The sequence below is a fragment of the Loxodonta africana genome, chromosome 11 (genome assembly GCF_030014295.1).
Source record: "Loxodonta africana isolate mLoxAfr1 chromosome 11, mLoxAfr1.hap2, whole genome shotgun sequence".
NCBI lineage: Eukaryota > Metazoa > Chordata > Mammalia > Proboscidea > Elephantidae > Loxodonta > Loxodonta africana.
This window is the reverse complement of record NC_087352.1, coordinates 7,730,971-7,746,462: the sequence shown is the minus strand read 5'-3', so window position 1 is coordinate 7,746,462 and position 15,492 is coordinate 7,730,971. Positions and strand designations below refer to the sequence as shown.

Sequence of the window (15,492 nt, the reverse complement as noted above, 5' to 3'; positions counted from 1 at the left end):
TGTTTGAGCCAGGGCCTCCAAGAGGAGAAGTTTGCCCAGAGAGGAGGAGAGGGTCACTCTAGGCAGAGAACAGCAGAGGTGAATGCCTGGAGGCGGGAGAGCAGGGCCTCGGGGCTGCCTTTGTCCATCTGACCCACATGTCCTGTGCTGGACACGGTGGGGGACCCCAAGATGAGCCAGACCTGCCCTTGAGGGGTCCCGGTGTGAGGGGTGGGGGAGACCTACTGGGGCCAACGTGACTCCAGACTCCAAGGTGATCAGGGCAGTGATGGGGCAGGTCGTGGGGGAGACACCTCTGCCTGGGAGCCCAGGGAGAGGGGCAGGCATCAGGGGTGGTGGCTTCATAGAGGATGGAGCCTGTGCTGGGTCCTGAAGGATGAGTAGGATGTCGCCAGACGGACAGAGCAGGGAACAACATTCGAGGCAGAGGGGCCAGCCTATGCCAGCGCCTCAGAAAGTGTTTGTTAAATTGCAGGGAGACAGGCAGACAGAGGCAGAAGCAGGTAAGAGACAGAGAGAGCTGCAGGAAGGGGCGTTCAGCCATTTATCAGCCATTCTGGGCTCAGAGATGAGTCAGAGCAGACCTGCCCTCCTGGTCTGCTAGGGGAAGGACCTGGACACAGACGCCCACGGCCTTGAGACAGGGGAAGGCAAGGGCCATGGGATGGCTTTCTGGGGTGGAGGTGAGGTCAGAGACTTCCTTGGTCTTCGGGCAGGAGAGCCAGGCATTCTTCACTAGGCAGGGCATATAGAATCTTGGTCCCACACAGAGGGAGCTGCCTGATGTAGCTGAAGAGTGGGATGCATGGGGGTACATGGGGGAAAGGGGCAAGAGACAGGCAGTGGAAAAGGGCAGGGGCCACCCCGTGAAGGCCTGGTGAGGAGCTTAGTTTTTCTTGGGGAGATGGGGAACCAGAGAGGGTTTAGAGCCAGGGAGAGCTGGGTGTAGGAAGAGTGGCCCTAGGGCAACATGGGGATGCCTTGGACGGGGGCCAAGAAGAACTGAGCTGGGCGGGGGTTTCTAGGGTGGTGAGAAAGGGTAGGATTTAGGACAGGGTTAAACCAAAAAGCCCACTGCCATGGAGTTGTTCCCAACTCACAGCGACCCTATAGGACAGAGTAGAACTGCCCCATAGGGTTTCCAAGGTTGTAAATCTTTACTGAAGCAGACTGCCACATCTTTCTCCAGTGGAACAGCTGGTGGGTGTGAACCGCCGACCTTTTGGTTAGCAGCCAAGCGCTTAACCACTGCTCCACCAGGGCTGCTCTAGGGTTAAGTTAGCTGAAATCAGGCTACCGTTTGCTGTTTGGCAGGATTCCTACCTCAGCTGCCCTAGGATCAGGAGCGGAGCCTCATTGCCCGGCTCCCTTTAAGCCTTCCCAGCTTTCTCATGACTGTTAGCCTGTTAATGCCCCATCTACAAAGCCCTGAAACGGAGCCTATGTTCCCAGGATGTCCTGACACCTGCTCGCCACCCTTCACCAGCCATCACCTTAATAGGACTCTGCTCGTGTTCGTTACCTGGCTTTTTTTTTTTTTTTACTTTAATTTTTTTTCTTTTTTGTGAAAATATAATTTACATACAGTAAATAGCTCAAATTTTAAGTGTACAGCCTGGTGAATTTTTACATATGTATAGACCCTTGAGGTAACCCTGGTGGCGCAGCGGTTAAGAGCTACGGCTGCAAACCAAAAGGTTGGCAGTTCAAATCTACCAGGTGCTCCCTAGAAATCCTATGGGGCAGTTCTACTCTGTCCTGTAGGGTCGCTATGAGTCGGAATCAACTCGATGGCAATGGGTTTGGTTTGTAGACCCTTGAAACCACCAAGCAGATCAAGATACAGAACGTTTCCAGCCCCCCTGCAGGCTTCTTTGTACCCTTTCCCATTGCACGCCCCCCCCAAAAAAAACCAAACCAAACCCATTGCCTTCAAGTCAATTCTGATTCATAGCGACCCTATAGGACAGAGTAGAACTGCTCCAGAGTGTTTCCAACAAGTGGCTGGTGGATTTGAACTGCCAGCCTTTTGGTTAGTAGCTGAGCTCTTAACCACTTCACCAAAGATATCCTCTGATCTGAACGTAATACTCTGGGGTTCCATTCCCAAGCCATTGGGATTATACTGCATGTGCTCCAAGGTGTTCGGTCCCTTTCTGTCAGCATCATGTCTATGAGATTAAGTAGTTAGTGTGAAGCGGGAGGTTGTCCTTGGTTATGGTGCAGAGTTTCATTGCCTGGGCGTACCACATGTTGTTTACCCATTCACCTGTTGATGGACACTGGGTTGCTTCCAGCTCTGGGCGATTATGAAAACCTGCTGTGAACATTTGTGCTCATGCCCTTTGGTAGGCAGACATTTGTTTCTCTTGGGTAGGTGCCCAGGAGTGGACATGCTGGGTGATGGATGTGCTGATCTACTTCAGCTCTAGTGAAGAGTGCTTGTATCAGTTTACATTCCCACCCGAAACGTAAGACTTGACTTTTTAATTAGGAATTTAAAACCTGAATGGCATTTCATGTCAAGTAATTCTCATTGTAAACTTTCTAGACCTTTTATTCATTTCTTTATTTTTATGTTGCTGAGGACTTCCCATTGCTCACTTTAGCTGATCATCTTGACATGTTTTGGGTTCAGAGCATGCCAGAGCTGGACAGCTCCTTTGAGAGGAGTGGGGTCATGGTTTAGGTGGAAATAGAGTGAGTTCTGGGGAGAGTTTAGGTCAGAGTCAGGGTCATGAGTAAGGTCTGAGGCCAAGTTGGGAGTCAAGGTTACGTGAAGGACTTGGACCATCTGGACAGGAGTTGGGGATTGAATGGAGTCCCCAGGGGGTGCAAATATTTAAGCACTTGACTACTAACCGAAAGGTTGGCAGTTCAAACCCACCCAGAGGTGCCTCAGAAGAAAGGCCTGACGAACTGCTTCTGAAAGGCCACAGCCTTGAAAACCCTATGGAGCACAGTTCTACTCAGCAACACATCACAGTTGCCACGAATTGGAATTGACTCAATGGCAACTGGCTTGGTTTTGTTTTTTAAGGGGATCAAGAGTGAGTTGGATTGAAGCCTGGTGTTGTGTTGGGGTTCAGGGCTGGGAGGTGTTGGGCTCGATCAAGTTGGCGTCAAGATGAATTTGGGTTGGGAGATATTGGAGATGGGATGGGAAGTCAGGATCGGGGCCCACCTTGGTCCTGGTTAGAAGCAGGAGCCCTGGAGTCACAAAGACCTGGGGTCTAATCAGGCCACCTCTGCTGTCTTGCTGTGCTCTTGGGGAGGTGACACCTCCTCTTGGAGCTTCAGTTTTCTCCTCTGTGAAATGGGAGTCATATTATCACCAACCACTAGTGTGAGCTCTGAATCACAATTCACACGGTGCTTGACTCTGGTAACTGCTCCCTTTTGGGTATGGGAGTTCTCTGAGGACAGAGATTTATTTCCATTGGTTTGTGTCCCCTGGTGCCCAGCTTGCTGCTTGGTACCTTCCTTCGGTGGCCTTTGTTCATGTCCTGGGTCCAGGAGCTATAGGATGGAATTATATTTTTAGGGGCAGGGTATTTAGGTTGAGCTTGAGGTGCAGTGGGATTCAAGGCTAAAGCTCCAGGTAAAGTGTAGGATTAGGTTGGGGGATAAAATCAAAGGCAGAGCTGATGGAGTTGGGGTTAAAGAGGAGCCAGGATGGGGCTGCTAGGCCTGTCTGCTGAATACAAGAAAGAAGGCCAGGTGGGAGTGAGGTGTGGACGGGAAAATGGTGGGCCGGGGATGCGGGGGTCAGAGAGCGGCTGAATCACACTCGGAGATCTGATGACTGCCTCACTGGGGAGATGCAGCCCCATCACACCCCTCAGGCCCCGCTCAGAGTGGAAAACATGTCTCACCCGAAACCTGGAGGGGCAGGACAGCCGAGGCTCCCCAGCTGTGGAGGAGGGCCGAGGCTGCACTTACTCCTTTGGAACATCACCAGCCGCCTCCCGGGCAGCCAGTGCCTTCTCGTGACCACCTCCTACCTCCCACCCTGCCCCAGGGTGACACCAGCATACTGCCTTCAGGAAGGGTGACAAGGATAAGATTCCCCGAGGCCCGAGGGCCCCTCTTGGGTCCTACTGGACAAGGGCAGAACGAGGGATGTCTCCTGGGAGGAGGCACTTCCAAGGTGGCAGGATCGAGGGGGAGCTTGGGGAAAGGCTGAGGGAGGGGTCTGAGAGCCCCCCTGGCTTCCCCTTCCTCACCCCCTTCCATCCCTCCTCTGTCCCTAGAAATAAGAATGTCTAAGCCCCTGGAGGCCGAGAAGCAAGGTCTGGACTCCCCGTCAGAGCACACAGGTAGGTGGGGAAGGGAGCTGGGAGGGCAGAGGGTCATTATGGACAGGGAGGGGACAGGTGTGTTGGGAAAGCCACTGGTCACGGGGGCTTGCGGGGGCCTGGTACCAACTCTGTCCTTTCCCTCTCGTTGCAGACACTGAAAGAAATGGACCAGACACTAACCATCAGGTCAGGAAGGGGTGAATGAGCTGGGGGTGGGAGAGAGAAGAAGGGGGCTGAGGGGGGCTCTGGGCAGGACCAGGCTAGGAGGAGCAGGGGGGCGTCAGAGCTGCTTCATGTCACTGTTCCCCTTTCCTCACCCCAACTTTCTCTTCTCAGAACCCCCAGAATAAGACCTCCCCATTCTCCGTGTCCCCAACTGGCCCCAGCACCAAGGTAAGCACTGTCAGAACAGCCAGGAAAGGTGGTGGTGTCCTTGGCATGGGTGGGGCCTGGGAGAGTGTCCTTGGCGTGGCCGCCCCGGCCCCATAGCCTGAGACAGCATGTGCACTGGTACCTTGGTGGCAAGGTCCCTCCACCCTTCTCACCCTCTGGCTCCCGCCCCAGGCCTGTGACTCACCCGGGCTCCTTCCCCTTCCCTGGGGGGTGGGGGTGGCCAGGGAAATCCCCCCCAGGGCCCCAGGGCGATGAACAACAGGAAGCTGAGGGCCCCGCCCCCATCCCGACTTCCCTGACAGAACGGGGGCCTGTGCCACCCCCCAACACACACTCAGGGGCCATCCCAGGGTGGGGGAGGGGGCAAGGGGCAGAGACACAGTGAGGGGTCTGCAGTGTCGGTACACAGGGAAGAGGATGGGATGTGGGGGTGGCGTGGAATCGGCTAGACAGTGCAGCTTCCAAACCCCGACGGGCCAGGCTGCTGGGCACTGTTGGGCTGCATAGGTGCTTCTTGAGCCAGGTTGCTGGCAGGCCGCCCTCCAGCCGGGTCTGGGGTAGCTGGCAGGTCCAGAGGCCTGAAGGCAGCACCAGGCGTGGGGGCAGAGGGGGCATGAGGGTCCACCGATCTCTGAACAAAAGTAGTAGAGGGATGGGTGGGAGGCTGGGGACCTGCTCCCTGCCCTGCCTCAGGCTTGCTCTGTGACCGTGGGACAGTCACTTCCCCTCTCTGGGCTCCTCAGTTTCCTCCTCTCCAACATGGTGGGTCGGCAGGCTGGATGGCCTCTGAGGTCCCGTCCAACTCTGGCGCTTGGATGCTGCTGTGGCAGGACAGAGTGCTTTGTAAGCAAATGGCCTCTCTTCTGTATTGAGCACTGGAAAGAGAGCCCAGGGCACAAGGGCTCAGGCTCTTGACTCTGATCCTCTGACCTAGCTCCTGCATTGGCCCCTGGGAGGGTGTGTCAGTTCCTCCCTGCACCCCCCCACTCCCTCCTTAGCTGAATCTGACCTTTGCTGTCTTTCCTCTTCCCCAGCAGCTGCCCCTCCTTCTTTCTGGGGAAACCAGGGTATGAAGGTTTCTCCCTCCCCTTCCCCAGCTTGGGCCTGGTTCCCAGGGACAGCCTGAGGCAGAAAGGTCCTCACTCCCAGGTCTCTGTCCACCCTCACTCCTCTGCCCTATTCTCTTTACTTCTCACCCTCTTTCCACCGCTTCCAGTCAGTGTTTCCCAAGATACAGTGATTCATGTACCCCCCCTCGAGATTTCAGACAGATCGACAGCCCACCTTGTGCATGTATTTACATCACATTTTTTTCTAAGTGGTTTAATTAAAACTACAAAAACGGCATTTTCTTATGGAAAATTCTAACCAGGTGTAAAAGCAGAATGCAATGACAGTCACCCCCCTGGTCCCCATCAGTCAGCTTCAACAATCAGCTCATGAAATAGCTCACTTTTCTTTCTTTTTAAAATAATTTTTTTCTATTTTGTTGTTGTTGTTGAGAACATACACAGCAAAACACATACGTTTCAAATTTCTGCACACACAAGTCAGTGACATTGATTACATTCTTCGAGTTGTGCAAAAAAGAAAACCCTCCTTTTCCAAGTTGTTCCTTCCTCATTATCGTAAACTCATTACCCCCTAAGGTTCCTATCTCATCTTTCGAGTAGCTGTTGTCAGTTTGATCCCACATAAACTCATTGCCGTGTCGAGTCAATTCTGACTCATAGCGACCCTATAGGACAGAGTGGAACTGCTCCATAGGGTTTCCAAGGGGTGGCTGGTGGATTTGAACTGCTGACGTTTTGGTTAGCAACTGAGCTCTTAACCACTGTGCCACCAGAGCTCCATATAACCCACTGCCGTCCAGTGGATTCTGACTCACATCTACCCTGTAGGACAGAGTAGAACTGCCTTATCGGGTTTCCAAGGAGCACCTGGTAGATTCGAACTGCCGACCTTTTGTTTAGCAGCCAAGCTCTTAACCACTATGCCACTGGGGCTTCTGGGCTCTATATTAAAAACAAACAAACAAACAAACAAACCCAGTGCCGTCGAGTTGATTCCGACTCATAGTGACCCTATAGGACAGAGTGGGACTGCCTTGTAGAGTTTCCAAGGAGCGCCTGGCGGATTCAAACTGCCATCCTTTTGGTTAGCAGCTGTAGCACTTAACAACTACACCACCAGGGTTTCCGGGCTCTATATGGATAGACCTTAATAAATTGATTTCGCTTTTTCAGCAGCTTAAATAAAAGTTTCGTAAGTGGAAATTTTATGAATGGAAAACCAGAATCACTTGCCATAGAGACAAATACAATGGTTATTAAAATTTACTCAGAGACTCTTGACTGCTGAAGGGTCTAAGCCTGCAGCTGGTTTCCCTTTGTTCAAAGGGGAGATTAGCCAGTGTGGGAGAGGTGTTCAAAACATCCTAGTGCCAAACAGAGACGTTCTCCTTAAACTAACCAGACAGGATGAAAGAGCATAGAAAAAGAAAGTGTTCTCACCAGGGCATTCAATGTCATATTTTTAAAACTTTTTATTAAAATACAACACACATTAGAAACACATACACAGATCTTCAGCATATACCTCCGTGGGTTTTCACCAACGGAACACGCCCTGTCTCCAGAGCTAAACCCGACTGGGAGCCCCTCCTGCCCCTGCCAGGGATAGCCAGGCCCTGACTTCTCGTGACCCCGTGTTACTTCACATTGTGTCCCTGTGCCCTTAAACTTTCTGACATTTGGATCCCATGATTTGGGACATGCCACGCTCTGTCATTTGGTCTTTCCTGGGCCTCTGTCTGTCTGTGCGTCTCTGCCTGCATTCCATATGCCACCCGCCGCCAACTTGCTGCGTCACCTCGGGCAAGTTACTTTCTCCCTCTGGACTTCAGTTTCCCTTTTTTTTTTTTTATTTTTTGCAAAACGCTGCCAGAACATTGGGCTGAAAGACAGTCCCTAATGTGTCTGGGCCTGACAGTCTGTGATTCACAAGCCATGCCTCCCCACCCCGTAGCCGACCCACCTTTCAGGCAAGCTTGCTGCTGTCTGGCTTTTTACCCAGGAGAGGCAGAAGGCAGCAACAGCCCAATGCAGATCTGTTCCATGCGTATAATGTGAGATGCACCCACATTCATACTCAGAGAGACAGGAAGGGGCTCAGCCGACCTGCAGGGTGGAGGCTGAAAGCTGGGGCCACATCTGGCCTGCAGAGGTGCTGCGCTTGGCCTGCCCAGCATTTCGCTTTAGATTTTGAAATGAACAGTCAACGGCAGCTGAGTAGGAGCTAAGTAGGCTTCCCTGTCAGCATCAGCAACCCCCCATCTGCCCATGTCACCCATTTGTGTTGTCTTTCTGTCTGGGCGTTTGAGCTGGTGACCCATGTTTTGAAGTAGTGATTTTCCAAACTTTTTAATACTCTAAGGCCCTTTCTTCCAACAAAGTCTGGCTCCATTGGACAACTATGAGAGGAGTGTATCTGGCTGGAGCAGACAAGGGGTGGGGGACCCAGGGCCCACAGTTGTAGTCTTTCCATTTTACAGACGGGGAAATTGACTCCCAGAAGGGGAAATGAGCTCTCCAAGGGAGACCTGCTCCTGGAAGAAGTCTGGGTGCAGGGGGTGTGTTAGCCCATTTGATTGATGAGGAAACTGAGGCCAGAGGGGTGGCCCTAGGCCCCCCCCGCCATTGGTCAGGGCAGGGTCACTAGCAGCCGCCTGTCCCCTTTCTGTGTCAACCCAGGCTGCTGTCGCCCCACACATGCCCTCTCTTTGGTTCACAGGTGGGCATTCTCTCTGGCCTCCACTTAACATTCTGGGGTCCCGGACCCTGCCTCTCTCCCCCCCAGATCAAGGCTGAAGACCCCAGTGGTGACTCAGCCCCAGCAGCACCCCCGCCCCCCCAGCCGGCTCAGCCTCATCTGCCCCAGGCCCAGCTCATGTTGACCGGCAGCCAGCTAGCTGGGGTGAGTACTGGGGGAGGATGGGGGTGGAGGGCGCAAACCAGCCACCTGCCGTCTGTGTCGTGATGGGTGGCACAGGATGTCTCACCAGGGCCACGGCCACTCTCTCATGCCTGCCTCTCGCCCCCTCTGTCCTCCTGTATGACTTGCCCCCTAATCTGCTTGGCTCGGACACTAACCCTTCTCTGCCTTCTCTGCTCCCCCCTCCGCCCGTCCCCTCGTCTGGCCCCACTGCCCCCGCCACCCACAGCTAACGGCGCTGATGCCAGCTCAGCAGCAGCTCCTTCTGCAGCAAGCCCAGGCCCAGCTCCTGGCCGCCGCCGTGCAGCAGTCCAGTGCCGCCGCCGCCGCTACCGCCGCCGCCGCCGCTGCTGCCGCCTCCTCCTCCGCCTCCGCCTCCTCCTCCTCCTCCTCTGCCTCCTCCTCCACCTCGCAGCCCCCAGCCTCCTCTGGGGGAGGCGACCTACCACCACCACAGCCTGCCAGCCAGCCCCCCGGAACCCCCCAGCTCACTCTCTCCCAACCCATCCAGCTCACAGCGCAGGTAAGGGCAGCCGTGCCGACCACGCTCCCTCCACAGGGCACCAGGAGCCCAGGAGTGTGTTGGAGGGGCCAGCTGGTCTGCGTGCGCCACTCCAACCGGCCAGATGGTTCCCAGCAAGTCTGGGAAGCCTTGGGGGATGCTGCCACCCCATTGTACAGAGGGGTAGAGTAAGGCTTAAGAGAGGAAGCAGGCACATGGCAACCCTCCACTCTGGAGCACCAGGCTAGGTGCCTCTGTGCATGTGGCTGAGGGTCGTGAGGGCCCAGGAGGTTGGTGTCTTTATGCTCCACTTACAGGTGAGGAAACCAGGAGTCAGCCCTGTGAGTGGTACCCATGTGGGTGCCAATGAAAGGGTGAGAGTCAGGATCCACACCCTGCATCATGAACCAGGCTCACCTGGCAAGACGCCCTTTGAGAAAATAATCTAGTGATCCAGTGGGTTAGGAAGTGCCATGTCCTTGCTCCCTGTTCTGGAGATCCCTGGAGCATATATAATGGTGAACTAGTGGCTCTGAGCAGAGTAGGAGCTGAGTGGGCTTCCCCTTCAGGCAGGGACATGCTCTGCAGGCCACTCTGGCCAACCTGCCCAAGTCACTGGCTCCAGGTCTCTGCCTGGCTTCTGTAAGACTTCGAGCTTGTGGCCCATGTCCTAACGCAGTGAGGAACCGTTGAAGTTCCCGCTGCCCCACGTTTCCCATGCACAGGCACCATGAGGCACATTCCTCTCCTTCTGTCCACCCTGGCAGGAGAGGCCATCCAGCCCTTTCTAGGCTATTTCCCTTGACAGGGTTCACCCCTCTGGATGACCAGGCTGTTCAATTATTGACCAGTGCTTCCCTTTTGGGTCTTTCCTCAACACGGAGCTGATAGCTGCCCCCTTAGAACTTCCTGCCATTGTGCTTGGTTCTGCAGGGACACACAGAGCCATCTGTCTCCACTGCCCCACGACAGCTCTCCTAAACATGGCCTCCAGCTGCCCGGCTCACCCCAATAATAACAACCATAGTCTACTGGGTGCTGCCTTTGTACCGGGCACTGTGCTAATAAAGACCTCTTGGAACTCACGAGTTCTTCTCAGAGTGAAGTGACTCACCCCAGGCCACACAGTGAGTCAAAGGGGCAGAGCCCACCTGCTGAGTCCACGGCCCTTCATGGGACATGGTTTCCAACCTCTCTCACTCGGTCACCAAAGGTTCCAGTCGCAGGTCTTCCCTTTGCTTCGAAGCGCACACTGCCCTTTGCTGAGCAACAGAGGGCTTGGGCCCTTTGCTTGGGCTGGGCTGTTTTGCATCTCGGTGTGGTGCGCCTACTCTTGCTCCCCCTCCCGCCTGGCCTGGAAGTCAAGTCTGCTGCCTCCCTCTGCCCGGATAACACCTCCTCATTCTTTAAGCCCCAGCTCGGGGTCCCATTGACTTCCCTCCCTTGAACCTCTCCTGGTCCTTCCTCCTCTGGCGGCTCCAGCCCATGCCTCTCCCACCCAGGGCTGTCTCTGAATACACTGAGGAAATGTTTGATGAAGAAGAAAGGATTGAGTAAGGAGGAGGGACCAGGCAGCCTAGTGCGGACCCAGCAAGGCCCTCCCCTCCTGTGAGCAGCAGACACGACCCTAGACCCACCTGCCCAAGCTCCCACGACCCCCCAGCAGCAGACTGTCTCCCACCCACCCAGATTCTCCAGGTCTCTGGAACCCCCTTCCTGCCAAGCCCTCTCTTCTCACTGCCTGCCTCAGTGGATCCTCCAGCTCTGATTTTTCCCTGTCTGTCCTCAGCATGTGCACAGCGGGGCCAAGTTTGTTTTCTGGGAGTTCTGTGCTCCCAGGCTGAGTCACTGCGTGCCAGTGCTGCACTGAGCCCAGGCCGCAGTGGGGATCCAGTCCCTCCTGCCCTCGCTGCCCACAGTCACAGCCTTTCCTGGCCCTTGGGGGACTCTTGTGCCTAGTCCACTTCGTTCTATCCACAAACACTTCCCGAGCCCACAGGCTCCAGGAAGCCATGATCTTATACGCGAATCAGACTCTCCTTGCCCCCAGGAGCTTGTAGTCTTGTAGTGAAACGCACACATCAGTGAACCATTGTTGAGAAATCTTTTACTTGGAAAATACTAAGAAACCCAGGAAAGACAGTGAGAAGCACCTGTAAACCCTACCATTTCAAAATGATATAAAGTACGAAGGGCTAGTCCGTCCTCCTTCTGACCCTCTAATGCCATCGTCCCAAGAGAATGACACTTAAACAGTTTGGCTGGACCTTTCCTTCCATTTCCTAGCTTGTACTGACAAATAGATGGTTATAACATGATTGAATAATTTGTATGCCCAGCACTTGGCCCCGCTCCCTCCGCCAAGGAGGCCTGTGGACATTTACTGAGCCAATGAGCAACGCTTTGTTGTATTTTTCAGTCAAGGGTAGAGAAGACATCCCCTGGGGGAAGTACTTCAGAATGTCTGGGAGAGGGGTAGACATTGATTGAAAATTTACATCAACTCTTAAAGCATCATTTTGTATTTGGAGAGTGAAGAAAATCCCAGTTTTCATAATTCAGCCACAGAAAATAAAGCTTGATAAACTTTTTTAGGCTGGTAAAACAAAACAACACAAAACAAAACAAAAATAACCCATTGCTGTCGAGTTGATTCTGATACATGGCGACCCACGTGTTACAGAGCAGAACTGCTCCATAGGGTTTTCTTGGCTATGATCTTTATGGAAGCAGATCTCCAGGCCTCTCTTCTGCAGTGTCACTGGGTGGGTTTGAACCGCCAATGTTTAGGTTAGTAGCTGAGAGCAAACCGTTTGTGCCACCCAGGAAATTTTCGGCCCGGTAGAACCTAATGAATAAAGATTTCCCAGAGAAACCTACTGGATGTGGTGGGAGTGTGGGGAAAAAAATGACATGTGTCTGAGGGAGTCAAGGAAGGCTTTCAGGAGGAGGCAGTATCGGAACTGAGAAGGGGCAACTAGGAATTTGCCAGGTGAATGAGCTGGGGAAAGGCATTCCAGGCAATGGGAAGAATGAGTATAAAACCAGAGGTGAGAGCAGAGACACAGACTCAGGGAGCTGGGGAGGGGGTGCCCAGGGGTACGATGGAAGACAGTGAAGAGTGAGCTGGGAGGGGGCACCAGTCAGGCCAACCCATACAGCTTAAAAAGAAAAAGGACATTTGGTCAGATCACTGAAAAGCCCAGCCAGAATGCTGGGCCTGACACCAGGAGTCTGTCTTCCTGTTTCATTTCCATCGGGCAGTACAGGTGCCAACATTTCCAGATTTGCAGCCACCCTGCCTGGGGAGCTAAAACACGCGCACAGGCCAGGGTTGAGTCAGTGCCCCAGACCCTGAGGCGTCCAGAAGAAGGTTGGGGGCAAGCCCCTCCGGAACCACATGGCCTGAGAGTGGGGAGGGCAAGCCACCTCAAAGGAAGAGATGGACTCTGTTTCTTGAGTAAGGAGCAGTGGGTGCCAGGCCAGCCAAAACCACACAGATGGAGAGGCGTCTTCAGCACACCCACAGACTGCTGATTCCAGGCCGAGCCGAGGCTTGCCAATCACTTCCAGTGTTCCCTGGGTGGGAATCTGCAGCTGCTCGTCTACGCTGGTTTTTCAGGATAAAGCAGTATCTGACCTAACAAAATCCAAGGGGAGGTTTTCTGTCTGGTTGAATGATTCCCAAGCTCCGGGTCTTCCTGGGCTGCATATGGCAGGGCCAACCTGAGGAGACGGAATGCAGACAGAGGCCACACTAGAGACAGCCACCTCTTTTCACCACCTCCCCACCTTTGAACCTCCCCTTGAGGAGTGAACGAAGTGATTATAGGCATTGATTCAGTCAGCCAGCAGTTATTGAACACCTTCTGTGTGCCAGGCCCCTTCATGGCCCCAGAGGATAGCCTTGAACGAGGCAGAAGTGGCTTCCCTGAGGATCTTACATTCTAGGGGGAGACAGACAGTAAGCAAGTGAGCAAGACGGCTTCAGAGTACATGTGATGAAGGACATGAAATAGGGTGGTGCTATAGAGTAAACCCTGGTGGCATAGTGGTTAAGAGCTGTGGCTGCTAACCAAAAGGTCGACAGTTCAAATCCACTAGGCACTCCTTGGAAACTCTATGGGGTACTTCTGCTCTGTCCTTTAGGGTCACTATGAGTTGGAATAGACTAGATGGCAATAGGCTTTTTTGGGGGGGGTTTATAGAGGGAGGGGAGTCCTGGTGGCACGGTAGTTAAGAGCTTGGCTGCTACCAAAAGGTCAGCAGTTCAAATCCACCAGCTGCTCCTTGAAAACTCTACGAGGCAGCTCTACTCTATCCTATAGGATCGCTATGAGTCGGAATTGACTCAACAGCAACAAGTTTTTTTTTTTCTTTTTTTTAATAGAGGGAGGAGGGCGGTCGGGAAAACTTTCACCGAGAAGATGGCCTTTGAGAGCTGAAGCCTGAGTGAGTCAGTCTTGAAAGAAGCCAGGGGGAGAGCATTGCAGGGCAGGAGAACAGCAAGTGCAAAAGTCCTGAGGTAGAAACCTGCTTGTCTTGCTCTGGCTGGAGCAGAGTAAGTGAGGGGGAGAGGTAGGCAGTGCCTTGTAGGCCAGAGCAAGGAGTTTGGGATGTAGCAGATGGGAACCTGTTGGAGGATTTTAAACGAGGGCATGACATGACCCAATCTACCCTTTAAAAAGCTCCCTCTGGCTGCTGTGGGGAGAATGGACTATGGGTGGAAGGGAATAGAAACAAGGAGGCCAGGAGGAAGTCCTTGTGGGCACCCAGGTAGGAGATGAGAGCGGCTTGAACTAGGAGGGTGATGGTGGGGGTTTAAGATGCTGTTTTGTATGGGTTGGGTATGTCAAGGGTGATCCCTAGGTTTTTGGCTTCAGCAACTAGGTGGTGGTAATAAAGTGGGGAGGCAGGGGAGGAACAGGGTGTTTTGGAAGGCTGGGGTCAGGAGCCGGGAGTTTCATTCTGGACGTGTTAGGGTTGGAAGTTTCGTTCTGTTGTGTACATAGGGTAGTTGTGAGTCAGAACTGGCTTGAAGGCACCCAACAACAACAACGATTCATTACCCAAGTGAAGACATCAAAGAGGCAGATGGATATTCAAGGCAGAAGCAGGACGGAGAGTGTGGGCTGGAGCTGGAAGTTGTGAGTTGTGAGGAAGAGGATGAAATGGATAGCCAGATGGCGCGCCTGTCCTCAGAGAGCTTACGGCTGACGGGGTTGACGTGAGGGCACGGTGGTGGCAAATACTCCTGTTTGAGGAGGATGTTGTGATTTCCAGGATGCTTGCAGGATAATGGAAACCTTGGTGGCCTAGCGGTTAAGTGCTACGGCTGCTAACCAAAGGGTTGGCAGTTTGAATCTGTCAGGCGTGCCTCGGAAACTCTATGGGGCAGTTCTGCTCGTCCTAGAGGGTCACTATGAGTTGGAATCGACGGCAATGGGTTTGTTTGTTTGTTTTTTGCAGGATAATGTTATTCAGTCCCCAGAACAACCCAGTGAAGAGCTGAAGAAAACCAAACCAAACCTGTTGCCGTCAAGTTGATCCAACTCATAGAGACCCTATAGGACAGAGTAGAACTGCCCCATAGAGTTTCCAAGGAGTGTCTGGTGGATTCGAACGGCTGACCTTTTGGTTAGCAGCTGTAGCACTTCACCGCTATGCCACCAGGGTTTCCAGTGAAGAGCTGGACATTATTATTTTGTAGATAAGGAAACTGGGGCTTTGGCAGAGAAATGGCTCAGTTATAAAGCTACGGTTACAGAGGACCAGTTATGTCAGCAGGGATCACCCAAAATCGTTTACACCCATTGTCTCCTTTGATACCTTTAATAGCCTCATGAGGTAAGAGTGTGATGCCACTTGAGGAAATTGGGGCTGAAAGAGGGTGAGGAACCGTCCGAGACTCCTCATTGTGGAAGGGTCAGAGTCAAGTTTCTAGGTGGCTCCAAAGCCTCGGTCTGTCCCTGACACTGTGCGCCATCGTTGTCTCGGTGTCGTAGGGTTGCTGTAACAAGTGCTAAAAATAATAAAAACTCACCAGAATTTGAACATAAGGTTTATCCTCAGCAGTTTGGGGATATGCATACAGAATAAAACAAACAAAACCAAACCTGTTATAGGACAGTAGAACTGCCCCATAGGGTTTCCAAGGAGCAACTGGTGGATTCGAACTGCCAAACTTTTGGTTAGCAGCCGAGCTCTTAACCACTGGCCACCAAGGCTGTATGCATATAGGGAGGCCATTTCGATTCCAGAAAAAGCAAATGGCTTGGTGAAGCTAGGTACAATACTTACAAA

General features: G+C 53.2%; 1 protein-coding gene across 13 annotated transcripts in view; it reads left to right on the top strand.

Annotated features, from left to right (window-relative positions):
- POU2F2 (POU class 2 homeobox 2) overlaps window positions 1-15,492 on the top strand; it is a 43,279-nt gene that overhangs the window by 4,321 nt on the left and 23,466 nt on the right. For 5 of the 13 annotated variants that reach the window (XM_023543081.2, XM_064293721.1, XM_064293722.1 and 2 more), the window contains exons 2-5: window positions 4,254-4,319; window positions 4,453-4,487; window positions 4,638-4,694; window positions 8,553-8,669. In XM_023543081.2, the coding sequence (XP_023398849.2) occupies window positions 4,254-4,319; window positions 4,453-4,487; window positions 4,638-4,694; window positions 8,553-8,669 (275 nt within the window). Of the gene's footprint in view, window positions 1-4,253; window positions 4,320-4,452; window positions 4,488-4,637; window positions 4,695-8,486; window positions 8,670-8,916; window positions 9,211-15,492 lie in introns of all 13 variants that reach the window. The other 8 variants (XM_023543078.2, XM_023543079.2, XM_023543075.2 and 5 more) reach the window with 4 other exon arrangements.